This window comes from Oncorhynchus clarkii, chromosome 29 (genome assembly GCF_045791955.1).
Source record: "Oncorhynchus clarkii lewisi isolate Uvic-CL-2024 chromosome 29, UVic_Ocla_1.0, whole genome shotgun sequence".
Classification (NCBI taxonomy): domain Eukaryota; kingdom Metazoa; phylum Chordata; class Actinopteri; order Salmoniformes; family Salmonidae; genus Oncorhynchus; species Oncorhynchus clarkii.
In genome coordinates, this window is record NC_092175.1 from 980,308 (window position 1) to 993,511 (window position 13,204).

Genomic DNA, 13,204 nt, shown 5'->3' on the forward strand with positions numbered 1-13,204 from the left:
AAGTTGTAATTTCTCCCGCTCTCATTCAAGACCCTATCCAGGGCCCGCTTGATCAAGAAACAAGCCCCCGGGCTTTGTCTATAGACTCTGATACAAAGGTTGCGAAGAAAAAGGTCAAACGCTTCATTAAAGCCAAGCCCACTCAAAATCGGAAAAGTCCATCTGCTTCCACGTTGAACCGAAATGGCACATCACGTCGTTGCGAACGACCACTACACTTTGTGGGGAATATGTCCACTAACCACAAATCTAAACGGCCATACCTGGAAACAGTCCTGGAGGACTGCTTAACTTGTCATGCGCTAATTGATTCGGGTGCGACAATATCACTCATCTCTCAAACATTGTTTGATGATCTTAAAAGGGCTTTGAAGCCAACTAAACATTGGTTAAAAGTGGAACGATGCGACACGACACTTCGAGGGGTCACTCAGACTACCCCGCCTCTCACATTGAGAGTCATGCTGAAACTACACTTCAAGAACGTATCGCTTGTTCACCCTGTGTATGTTACCAGCCTCGAAACTGTACCCCTGCTACTTGGAACAGACTTGATGGATCGGTTACTCCCATTGATGGATTGGAAAACCAACCAGGTATGGTCACAGGCCACCGTGCCTTCTCCACTGACCACACTGTCTTCCCCTAACGCTAGCTGCAACGCAGTCATTCACGAGGGGTATCTGTCGAAAGCACCCCTTGGGAAAAATACGTTTAGAAACCTCTTGGGGCAGAATCCGATCCAAGGAGATATTACGATATCTCGACACATTCCATCAGCCAACTTGATTGACCATTCTTTTCACGATTTCGAGTCAGCTGTCTCTGTGAATACGCAACTTCCCTCCTCCTTGCAGTCGTGCAATACGGTAGTTGAGATGAACTCCTCTTGCCCTTCGGACACTTCCGCAAGCACTGCAGCCGTCTCAGCAAGAAAAACATTGATGCGCAGAGTATACTCTGATTCCGATGATACACCTTCCGCTTTGTTGGGGACTGTCGTCCCTTACAATGTCACTAATGGCGTCAGTCCAGCAACTGACCCGATGACTCCCACTGGTGAAACACTTTGCGATATCACAGACAGATATCCTCGTCTCAGTTCGCAGGTACTGAAGGGGTTGCCACACGCGGACGTGGTGGTTACTGACATGCCTCGACAGCCACTGAGCGTTTTGAAGCACAAACACCAGGAGAGTTGGTTGAAAGGTTACAGCCATTCTCATAACAACGCGGCCGCTGACAACTCGTACATAGGGTTCGACCTTTTCGTTTGCGCCTCGGACACCAACACCACCCGCTGGTGGGGGGGTCGGGAGACACAAAGGGGGGGGAACAGTAGCCCAGACCCATGATGAGCCTCATCGAGGCCGGTGGGGGGGGGTCGAGACTACGGACAACATTGTATGAGGCCGCTAGAGCATAAATCAAATCTAGTTGTAAACTCCCCTTTAAGAACAGTGAGGAGCAGACAGGCCCCTAGACTGGGATTATCTTAGAACACATCTAAGATAGTACTGAGGTGGACCACACTGGTCGTAAAGGAAGTCCAGTGGACTTGTCCACCTCCAAAACAAATGGCAACAATAATCATTCCTTGCCATGTGTAGGTTCAACTACAATACAACTAGTAAAATACTCCTATCATGTGTTCCGGTAGTATACTATTTCAGAATAAATCGGTAGGATAACTGGTCCCTTTGAGCACCAGTACCAATACCAGCGACAGTCAGTCCAGCTACAATCAGTAAGAAGGTTAGAGACCTAACCAATCAAATTACCCTTGACAATAGCGACATAGGAGTCACTCAGAGTGCAACACGTGGAAGGGAATCTCCAGTGCACTCTTCCAATGGTTAACACACAGGTCACTAATAAATAGAATCCTCCATTCAGGAGGAAAATGATTAGAATCATTAACCACAATCCAATTAGGATTTATGCTAAGATCACTTAAGGGTCCAAGCAAAATACCAGCCTTAGTAAATAAAGTTGAACATTTACTTCTTGGCCTTTGACTCTACAGCACTCACCAGTTTTCTTCCCAGAAGTCCATAGGTCATCCCTGTAGACTGCCCAAAACTAGTGCCTTACAGCTGTAGACAAATCATATAGTTATCAACTTAGGATAGTGCCTAAGCAACACACCAAGTAGGAAAACCCTAGATATGGCATTAGAGACAATGCCATGATAGTCATTTTGCCAGAACATTGGACGTATATAGAATACAGTCCAATTAGATTATTTTTGTGTGAGAACTATATTTTGTATATCTTTTGTTTATGCTTCCATTCCTTTTCGGTTCAGTTTCTTTGACACTTAGGAAGTGATAGAGCCATAAACAAAGTCCCCATACAACCATCACTTAGTGCCGCAACGCCGCTCATTGGAGAATGAATGTACGGCGATCACCAACCAGGACATCCCCTGGCCCTCCCTTGGGGTACTTTGCAGCTTCCAGGGAACCTACCAAGGTTCATCACTAGAAGGGACCGCAACGGCGATCACAAACCGGACATCAACTGCCATCCTTGTGGTGGACTGCTCCGCTTTCAGAGAAGCCTACCAAGTTCAACCACCAAAGGGGACTGCAACGATGATCTACAAACAGGACATCACGTGTTCATGATATTATGTTGATTTGAAACTTGCATGACATTGGCCTCTTTGGGTATAGCAAGGCCCCCCCCCCCCCCCCGCCTCCTTCAACTAGGCTGCTGTGGTCAGAGGTCGTAAATTCCTGAAAAGACCTCATGGACACACAGTTATAGAGAATAGTTTTTCATGGAGACAAAGGAAATCATTCCACCTCACAGAACTTGAGGAAATAACAAATTACATGTTCCGGAGAAAGTGTAAAAGATCGGTGAAGAATTATAACTTTGTTATCTGAATACTTTCCTTGGTGCCCCGACTTCCTAGTTAATTACAGTTACATGATTATTCATTTTAATCGTGTAATACTAATTACAGGAAAAACTAAGTCTTCAATTTAACTAAACTAAGTCTTCAGCTTGGAAAATTCCAGAAAATGAGTCAAGGTATTGGAGTGGCCATCACAAAGCCCTGACCTCAATCCTATAGAACATTTGTGGGCAGAACTAAAAAAGCGTGTGCGAACAAGGAGGCCTACAAACCTGACACAGTTACACCAGTTCTGTCAGGAGGAATAGGCCAAAATTCACTCAACTGATTGTGGGAAGCTTGTGGAAGGCTACCCAAAACATTTGACACAAGTTAAACAATTTAAAGGCAATGCCAACAAATACTAATTGAGTGTATGTAAACTTCTGACCCACTGGGAATGTGATGAAAGAAAAGCTGAAATAAATAATTATCTCTACTATTATTCTGACATTTCACATTCTTAAAATAAAGTGATGATTCTAACTGACCTAAGACAGGGAATTTTTACTAGGATTAAATGTCAGCAATTGTGAAAAACTAAGTTTAAATGTATTTGGCTAAGGTGTATGTAAACTTCAGACTTCAACTGTACACTTTCACCACACCTCCCAACTAGCATTAACCACAAAACAGAGCAATGTATTACATCTAGCCTACTGCACAGTGTACATCAATGTCTGCATTCAGTTAGTCTGGAAGGAATTCTGCTTATTTGAGGTCAATTTCAGCTTGACGTCAGAGATGAGTTTTAGTTCAATATCACCTTAAGTTCTAGATTGAATAGAGCCCTCAGTCATGGTTTCTATCAAACCTAGTTGTATGTTATAATCTTACCTTAGCTTCCCATTCCATTCCTGCCATGGAGATACCCAGGAGAAGGATGATGGTGATGGTGCCGATGATTCGGATGTCATTGATCTCATCTGTCATAATGCAATCCACGCTCTGAGAAATCACAGGAGAATACTAACGTCACTGTCAGACCAAGAGGTAGGAGAAACACTCAAATTCATAGCTGGCTGTCGGTGTTACTGTGATACAGTTGAAAAATAAAATATTTTGCTTTACTTTTATTTTCAACTTCTTTACAACTGAGTTTGAAACTTAACTCGCAAAATGGAATGTAAAATGCAACATACATTTTTTACCAACCCCATCTAAAAAGGCGGAAAAACATCTGACCAAATGTTATTACAAAAAATAAAAACACTACTGAAATGCAAAACAAATTCAGGGGCATGAAATTCTGATGAACAGAGAAAACAATTCATTATCCTCTGACCAATTTCATTCAGCTTACACTTGACGCCAATGGCACACTGCAATCAGCAAAGTGCTGGATGATGCCGTGAGGAAGGATTGGGTGACTTACTCCGAGGAGCTCCACAACCGTCTCGGCGAAGCCCACCACGTACATGGCGACAGCCACAGCGTTGGCAAAGGCAAAGATCAGACCAATGGAGCCGCCAAACTCTGGCCCCAAACTTCTGGATATCAAATAATATGCCCCTCCTGCAAAGAGACAGATGGACGAAGCATTTAATTTAATTAGTCCCAGAAAGGCGAAACACATATTGTTTAATCAAATAACTGTATTATGTAGGCTAGCCTACTGAATTTGCATACATCAGGAAAACTAACTGCAGGACAGCCTAGTACACTCATCTTAACGACACCCTTAAAACAACATATCTGCTCAAACGAGTGGATAGGATGTAGGAGCTCCAAGATGGGAGCCAAATTAATTGACATATTTAGCTGCACAATGAGTTTGTAGTGTGACAGGCTGAGTAGAGATCCTCGTTGATCTCTCTTTATACAACCTCTCTGCTGATAGCTTTGGAGAGCACCTCAAGTGCTCATACAGACACGAGTGGGGGACAAGACAAAGGAAGGACCCAAAACGACTGATCTCTGAGGGCATGAGTGGGTGGACAAATTAATGTGGGGTCATGCTTGAGCACATGGGGGATATTTTGCTGGCTCTATTCGTTCCACCTACATTCAAATCTAGTTTTATTGGTCACATACACATATTTTAGCAGATGTTATTGCGGGTGTAGCGAAATGCTTGTGTTCCTAGCTCCAAAAGTGCAGTAATGTCTAACAATATACAACATTACACACAAATCTAAAGTAAAAGAATAGAGTCAATAAATATATAAATATTAGGACGAGCAATGTCGGAGTGGGATTGACTAAAATACAGTAGAATAGAATATGTATGAAACAGACCATAGCCTTTTTGCATTCCACCGAAGGGTAATGGATTAGCCTACTTCAAAAGAAAATCAATTCAGGAGGAGCGGATGTTGAAATTAGATAGTGTGCGTGTTTTGGTTACTCTGCTGCTCGAGACAAAACAATAGCCACTACATGGAGCCTCTCTTGCCGCCTGTAGCCCGAAAACAATCTGGCTGCGGTAGACTGGAAACCTTATGAAAATGAATCGAATAGGCGGTCTCCAGGAGGAGTACACTACAGAAAACACAAATATCCTTTACTACAATATGATTTCATCACCAGCGCACTTTAAAATGAATCTAATCCTTTGTTTTCCTCTGCCCTCGCCCATGTGGAGAGTGTCCTAATATCCATTTCAGACCTCCCTGCCAGCACTGGTCTCTTTCAGTGACTTGAGGGAGAACTGCTGCAAATTTAGAAACACAATACTGAATTTCCCCTCATGCTGCGACAACTGGGACCAATGTGTGGACAGTGTTTCCCCCCTCCTTCATTCGACTCCAAATAAATCAGGGAACATCTCATCGAAGCCCTCAACTGATAATACATATTCCGTTCCGTGGATGATGGTACTGATAGCCAAGTCCAGCTGGTGAAAATCACACCTGTAATTCCATATCCAAACACAGGAGACTAACCAAATGTCACACGAGCCGGCCACTGCTCTGCGGGACCCAGGTTTGTATGGATTCCAGAGAAAAGTTAAAAGGTTAGCCTATCAGTAGTGTGGGAGACCTCAGCCCCATTCATCCAAGAAAAGGCCAGAACAAAACCACACCAAATAAAAATCAGCATGAAGCGACCTTGTGCAACTCATGAGAAATATATTAAGGTGGAATTATAAATGCAAAACTGAGCCTTGAGCGGACTGTTGGGAGAGCCATCTCTTGAATTATTATATTTTTTTTTACAGTATTAATCTATTGATATGGGAGGCTCATTTCTATGTACCAATATCCAAGTCGAGTGTTCGGAAGTGCCAAGATCAGACAGCGCTGGTAAAAACTGTAAAGGGAAATTCCACGGTAACTGGTTGATGCCGAGACTCAGATTTTTCACTTTAAAATGTGTCAAACAAGACTTAATTTCCACTGAACATTTTACAAAAACAATGATGATCGTCCTTGTCCTCAGTCACCTAATCTAAAGCCTTATTATAAATAACAAGACATTGCAAACGGTTAATGATTTAAGAGAAGCATATTTATTAATACTCTATATGTACACAAAAGTATGTGGACACATCTTCAAAATTAGTAGATTTGGCTATTTCAGCCACACAGGTTGTTGATGGGTGTATAAACTCGAGCACACAGCCATGCAATCTCTATGGACAAACATTGGCAGTAGAATTTCCTTACTGAAGAGCTCAGTGACTTTCAACGTGGCACCGTCATAGGATGCCACCTTTCCAACAAGTCAGTTTGTCAAATTTCTGCCCTGCTAGAGCTGCCTCGGTCAACTGTAAGTGCTGTTATTGTGACATGGAAACGCCTAGGAGCAACAATGGCTCAGCCGCAAAGTGGTAGGCCACACAAGCTCACAGAACGGGACTGCCACGTGCTGAAGAGTGTAAAATTTGTCTGTCCTTGGTTGCAAGACTCACTCTCGAGTTCCAAACTGCCTCTGGAAGCAACGTCAGCACAAGATCTGTTCATCGGGAGCTTCATTAAATGGGTTTCCATGGCTGAGGATGCGTTAGCTGGAGTGGTGTAAAGCTTGACGCCATTGGACTCTGGAGCAGTGGAAACATGTTCTCTGGAGTGATGAATCACGCTTCACCATCTGGGTTTGGCGGATGCCAGGAGAACGCTACCTGCCCCAATGCATAGTACCAACTGTAAAGTTTGGTGGAGGAGGAATAATGGTCTAGGGCTGTTTTTCATGGTTCAGGCTAGGCCCCTTAGTTCCAGTGAAGGGAAATATTAACGTTACAGCATACAATGACTTTCTAAAAATTATGTAATTCCAGCTTTGTGGCAACAGTTTGGGGAAGACCCTTTCCTGTTTCAGCATGACAATGCCCCTGTGCACAAAGCGAGGTCAATACAGAAATGGTTTGTCGAGATTGGTGTGGAAGAACTTGACTGGCCTGCACAGAGCCCTGACCTCAACCCCATTAAACATCTTTGGGATGAATTGGAACACTGACTGCGAGCCAGGCCTAATCGCCCAACAACTCCATATTAATGCCCATGAATTTGGAATGGTATGAATACAGATATGTTTATGAACTGAACAAGTTTAATTGAATTTCTTGCATTGTGAATGTAATTTGTTCATTGTGTCATGTCTTCTTTCCATTGGCTGATGCATTGTGGGAATTTGTATTTAATCCCTGTTGTTGTTTGGACAAGACAGACAGGTAACAGGTTGGCATGATGCCGGGTTTACAGGCATGATTGGAACCTGGGTTTTCTTTTGAGTTTATTAGGCCTACCTTTTTGTTCATTGTCCTGTTTGTTTTTGTAAATACTTGTACAGTCGCCAGCTTAGTATCTTCACGTTTGCTAATAAAAAGCCTTATTACTCCGGGCAAGAAAAAACACATCTTACTCGTATGCCCCCTCACTGTTCTAATCCAACAGCATGGTCAACCTCACAAATGTCAAAAGTGGGATCAATTCCGTCACAGTGAGGACTGCAGACTAATTCTACAAGATGGAGGTCGACAACGTGACAGGGGAGTCGCAGGATGCGGCTAATTACTTATGGTTCTGTCTGAACGCCGAGGGCGACCAGATTTGGGCGACTGCTGAGCTGGTGGGGTGCATCATCGAGGACTCCCACCGCCGTGGCAGCGCTAAGTATGTGCCTACCCAGACAGGAATCTGTTAGCGAGGCTAGGCCAGGTAGAGCGGATCTTAGTGGAGGTGCTGGAGGTCGACCTACCGATAGGGGGGGCTGTTCCTGAGCCGGTGATGGTTCCACTGTCCAAGCTGTTGTCTCCTGTGCTGCTGTCCACTCCTGGAGGAGAGGATGAGCATTCCCTGTCTGTTGGTGAGGTCCCTGATCTACCTGTCCCTGAGCTACCTGTCCCTGCTCTACCTGTCCCTGATCTACCTGTCCCTGATCTACCTGTCCCTGATCTACTGCTAGCTGATATACCTGTCCCTGATCTACTGCTCCCTGAGCTACCTGTCCCTGATCTACTGCTACCTGATCTACCTGTCCCTGATCTACTTCTCCCTGATCTACCTGTCCCTGATCTACTGCTCCCTGATCTACCTGTCTCTGATCTACCTGTCCCTGATCTACTGCTCCCTGATACACCTGTCCCTGATCTACCTGTCCCTGATCTACTGCTCCCTGATCTACCTGTCCCTGATCTACTGCTCCCTGATCTACCTGTCCCTGATCTACTGCTCCCTGATCTACCTGTCCCTGATCTACTTGTCCCTGAATTACTGCTCCCTGCTCTACCTGTCCCTGCTCTACCTGTCCCTGATCTACTGCTCCCTGATCTACTGCTCCCTGATCTACCTGTCCCTGCTCTACCTGTCCCTGCTCTACCTGTCCCTGATCTACCTGTCCCTGATCTACCTGTCCCTGATCTACTGCTAGCTGATATACCTGTCCCTGATCTACTGCTCCCTGAGCTACCTGTCCCTGATCTACTGCTCCCTGATCTACCTGTCCCTGATCTACTTCTCCCTGATCTACCTGTCCCTGATCTACTGCTCCCTGATCTACCTGTCTCTGATCTACCTGTCCCTGATCTACTGCTCCCTGATACACCTGTCCCTGATCTACCTGTCCCTGATCTACTGCTCCCTGATCTACCTGTCCCTGATCTACTGCTCCCTGATCTACCTGTCCCTGATCTACTGCTCCCTGATCTACCTGTCCCTGATCTACTTGTCCCTGAACTACTGCTCCCTGCTCTACCTGTCCCTGCTCTACCTGTCCCTGATCTACTGCTCCCTGATCTACTGCTCCCTGATCTACCTGTCCCTGCTCTACCTGTCCCTGATCTACTGCTCCCTGATCTACCTGTCCCTGATCTACCTGTCCCTGATCTACCTGTCCCTGCTCTACCTGTCCCTGAGCTACCTGTCCCTGCTCTACCTGTCCTTGCTCTACGGCTCCCTGATCTACCTGTCCCTGATCTACTGCTCCCTGCTCTACCTGTCCCTGATCTACTGCTCCCTGATCTACCTGTCCCTGATCTACCTGTCCCTGAGCTACCTGTTCCTGCTCTACCTGTCCTTGCTCTACGGCTCCCTGATCTACCTGTCCCTGATCTACCTGTCCCTGATCTACCAGTCCCTGCTCTAGCCGTCCCTGATCTACTGCTCCCTGATCTACTGCTCCCTGATCTACTGCTCCCTGATCAACTGCTCCCTGATCTACCTGTCCCTGATCTACCTGTCCCTGATCTACTGCTCCCTGATCTACCTGTCCCTGATCTACTGCTCCCTGATCTACTGCTCTCTGATCTACCTGTCCCTGATCTACCTGTCCCTGATCTACCTGTCCCTGATCTACCTGTCCCTGATCTACTGCTCCCTGCGGTCAGTGAGTCTGAGCTGCAGCGGTGTGATGTTTCTAACTTGTCAATGGAAGGGGCTGTTTCTGAGTCGGTGATGGTTCCGGTGTTTCGGGCCACATTTAGGAAAGGAGTGTGCCGACCTTACTGTTACTGCACCAGAAGCACATTTATCAACATGTGTGCTGGTATGAATACATAAAATATGTTTATGAACTGAACATTTCCTGCATTGTGAACGTTCTTAATTGATCATCATGTCAATTCTTCCTCCCATTGGCTAGTGCATTGTGGGAATGTATTATTTAAACCCTGTCATTATTGTTGTTGTTTGGACAAGACGAGACAGACAGATTGGCATGATGCCGGGTTTACAGGCATGATTGGAACCTGGGTTTTCTTTTGAGTTTATTAGGCCTACCTTTTTGTTCATTGTCCTGTTTGTTTTTGTAAATACTTGTACAGTCGCCAGCTTAGTATCTTCACATTTGCTAATAAAAAGCCTTATTACTCCGGGCAAGAAAAAACACATCTTACTCGTATACCCCCTCACTGTTCTAATCCAACAGCATGGTCAACCTCACAAACACATTTACTTGAAGAACATCGCAGATGCCAAGTTTGGTAACAGAATGATGGTTTATGTTGTTGGTGCCACCATGGAAGATGGCAGGAGCTGGTGCATCCAGAGCATTTTAAATATGTCGGTGAGTCTCTGTTCTGTGGCGCACGAGGTGATGAAGTTACACTTTTATGCAATTCAATACTAAATATTTGCCATCAGATATCTTAATGGCTTTCTGCCAGAAGTCAAAGTTCTGGATGAGTTGTCTGTGCAGCTTCAATTTTTTTCCCCTGTGGTTCCTACTAGCATTTTTTTTCTCCTTCTCCCCTCTGCTCCATGTACAAATGCTGCTATTCCTTCAGAAAAGCATGCATCACAACTTTTCATTTGCACAATCTCTCTTTTTCACTCTCAGACAGTCCTAGCTAAATTCTGGCTTGGGAAATTGATCTTTGCTAAGAAGACATGTTTCTTTATGACCATTTTAATTGAAAACAATCCCAGTAAGGTACTTAATTGTTACCCAGAAATGATTTGATATTGAGATAAAAATGGCTGCATTGGACCTTTAAAGAAGCAAAGGTTCATACCTCCTCGTACAAAGCCGTTAGTCGCAATCGCTGAGGTCGAAAGGCCAGTGATGGTGGTCACAACTGTTGCCATGAGAACGATCACACAGGAGAGAACTGAAAGGAAATGGAGGACAAGATTAACTAGTGACAAAGCAAAATCAGCATTAACATTTTGACAAACTCCTAGGAGGAGAATAACTGCAATAATGAGCATCAATAAGCAGCCAATTTGCTTGTTCAGCCTCTCACTCATATTCACACATGGGTTAGTGTTAGAAGGCCTGTGAATCGTAGCGGCGCCACTACAAAAACAAGCTAGTGTGTAACAGTTGCCTGCATGTGTTGCCGTGTGGCAACATTTAGCATCTGGATGGTAAATGGTCAAAAGGTGATGGGAGAAAGAGGGGTGGTTTGGTGGGATGGCTGGGGGTTCGGGTTGACGTTGTGTGTGAATTAAAACAGTAATTCACATGAACTCCCAAGATCTACTCCATGGTGTAGTCTTACCAATTCCCGCCTGGCCCACGATCCATGACATGCGGATGAAGAGCATCACGCCCCAAATGTTCAACATGCAGCGCACCTGCACAGAAGAAGGGGTGGCAGTTAGGATGCATGTGAGGTAACCGGAACACTTCACTCAACAAAGCACTTTCCAACGACCTGGCCTTGGAACATTGCTGGTGGGAATCAAGGCCAAGACTTTCTTGATGCAGGATCACAGTTTGACCTGAATGAATGTTAATGTTAAAATTACAAACCTAGTTAAAGTAGAAGTTTCGCCCTGTTATCGACTTGTCTTAAAAATTGCGACAAGCACCAAGATTGCAACTTAATGTTAGAAGAAATGTTTAAAAAGTGATTTAAGTCCTGATTGAAGCCCTTCTCTTTAAAAAATAACATTTGAAAACCTGGCCAAGGCTGATGGAATGAAAAAGTCAACTTTTAATGACTAGCCTCATTTAAAATCAAATCACTGTCAACCTCAAAGAGCATTCATCAGTATCTACCACAGTGTTATCAATTTCAGTGCAAATATCTTGTAATTGAGTAGTATAATAAACTCATTGATTAGCATCATACCCACCAGGAAACTTTTCTCTAGTCAGAATTTGGAATACAGAACAAAAGTAGGTTTGGCACAATTACCGTGTACCCGAAAGTTATGGATGAAGATCGTCATGAAAGTAAAATAAGTCATAACCGCATTTTTGTATTATTTTGGAATGAACTGAAGACAGGACAGCCAGGCATTCGTACGGTTGAGTTTGTTTCTTCAGTAACATGGACTCCTAACAACATGATGAAACTTTGTTGCTCCTTGCTGAAACAATGAAGGTGTTGTAGCGAACAAGTCTTGGGTTTCTCGGCAACACCCCCTCTCCCTGTAGCAGCAGCAGCAGCAGCACACATAGAAAGAGAATGTGCTTGGAACATCTAACCCTGGCAATTTGACACGTAAACTCATGGGTACACTCGCAGTGGCCACCTGGTATTGTGATGCAATCATTTCCATGGTAATGTAAAATATTAATTCAAATGATGTCACATCAGATTCCGCCTGCACTGATCGGTCTTGTATCTCGCAAAGGACAATGGGATTGAGCTAACGTAGTCCGGCTACAATGGACTGCCACAACATCCAAAACTATTACCTAGGTGACATCAAAGATCTAAGATAAAAAATGGGGGGTTGCCCCATTTTCATCTTGCTAAGGAATATTGTGCTTCAAATGAACAGTATTTCTGAAGTTTGACTATGGGCACGAAAGCTAGCATTTATTTCTTTATTTTTATTTAATTTTTTATAACCTTTATTTAACTAGACAAGTCAGTTAAGAACAAATTCTTACTTACAATGACGGCCTAGTGGGTTAACTGCCTTGTTCAGGGGCAGAACAACAGATTGAATCCCCAAGCTGACAAGGTAACAATCTAGCAACCTTCCGGTTACTGGCCCAACGCTCTAACCACTAGGCTACCTGCCGCCCCAACTTGTCAGCAACAGTGGAGCCAGTCACTGAAATGTTATTTGATTATCTGCATGTCTACAACTTCAGGGTCATTTAAACAGGCTTGAAAGCTTTTTATGTCAGTGAAGGAAGCGCTAGTTACAAGGAAGCGCTAGTTACAAGAGTTAGCTACACAGTGGATCAAGTCACTGCACTGACGACCAACGTCCTTGCACAGAATGTGTTTTTATTTTCTCACAATTACAAACTATTAACTGTCACAGCGTTTGTAATAATTTCTCTAGCTAGTTATTCTGCCTATTTCATGGAGAGTCAAATGAGCGCGCAGAGCTATAAAACAAATTAGGATTCATTCAAGGATTTTTCTATTTTCTACATTGTAGAATAATAGTGAAGACATCAAACCTATGAATTAACACCTATGGAATCATGTGGTAACCAAAAAAAAGTGTT

At 44.1% G+C, this 13,204-nt stretch overlaps 1 protein-coding gene across 1 annotated transcript in view; it reads right to left on the reverse strand.

Moving 5' to 3' along the window:
- Window positions 1-1,222: 1,222 nt before the first annotated feature.
- The window catches only part of LOC139387785 (solute carrier family 12 member 2-like), a 77,880-nt gene continuing 65,898 nt past the window's right edge, over window positions 1,223-13,204 (reverse strand). The window contains exons 3-7 of the mRNA XM_071134025.1: window positions 11,286-11,361; window positions 10,797-10,892; window positions 4,281-4,420; window positions 3,743-3,853; window positions 1,223-1,300 (exon numbers count right to left, since the gene is read on the reverse strand). Coding sequence (XP_070990126.1) covers window positions 1,223-1,300; window positions 3,743-3,853; window positions 4,281-4,420; window positions 10,797-10,892; window positions 11,286-11,361 — 501 coding nt within the window. The remainder of the gene's footprint in view (window positions 1,301-3,742; window positions 3,854-4,280; window positions 4,421-10,796; window positions 10,893-11,285; window positions 11,362-13,204) is intronic.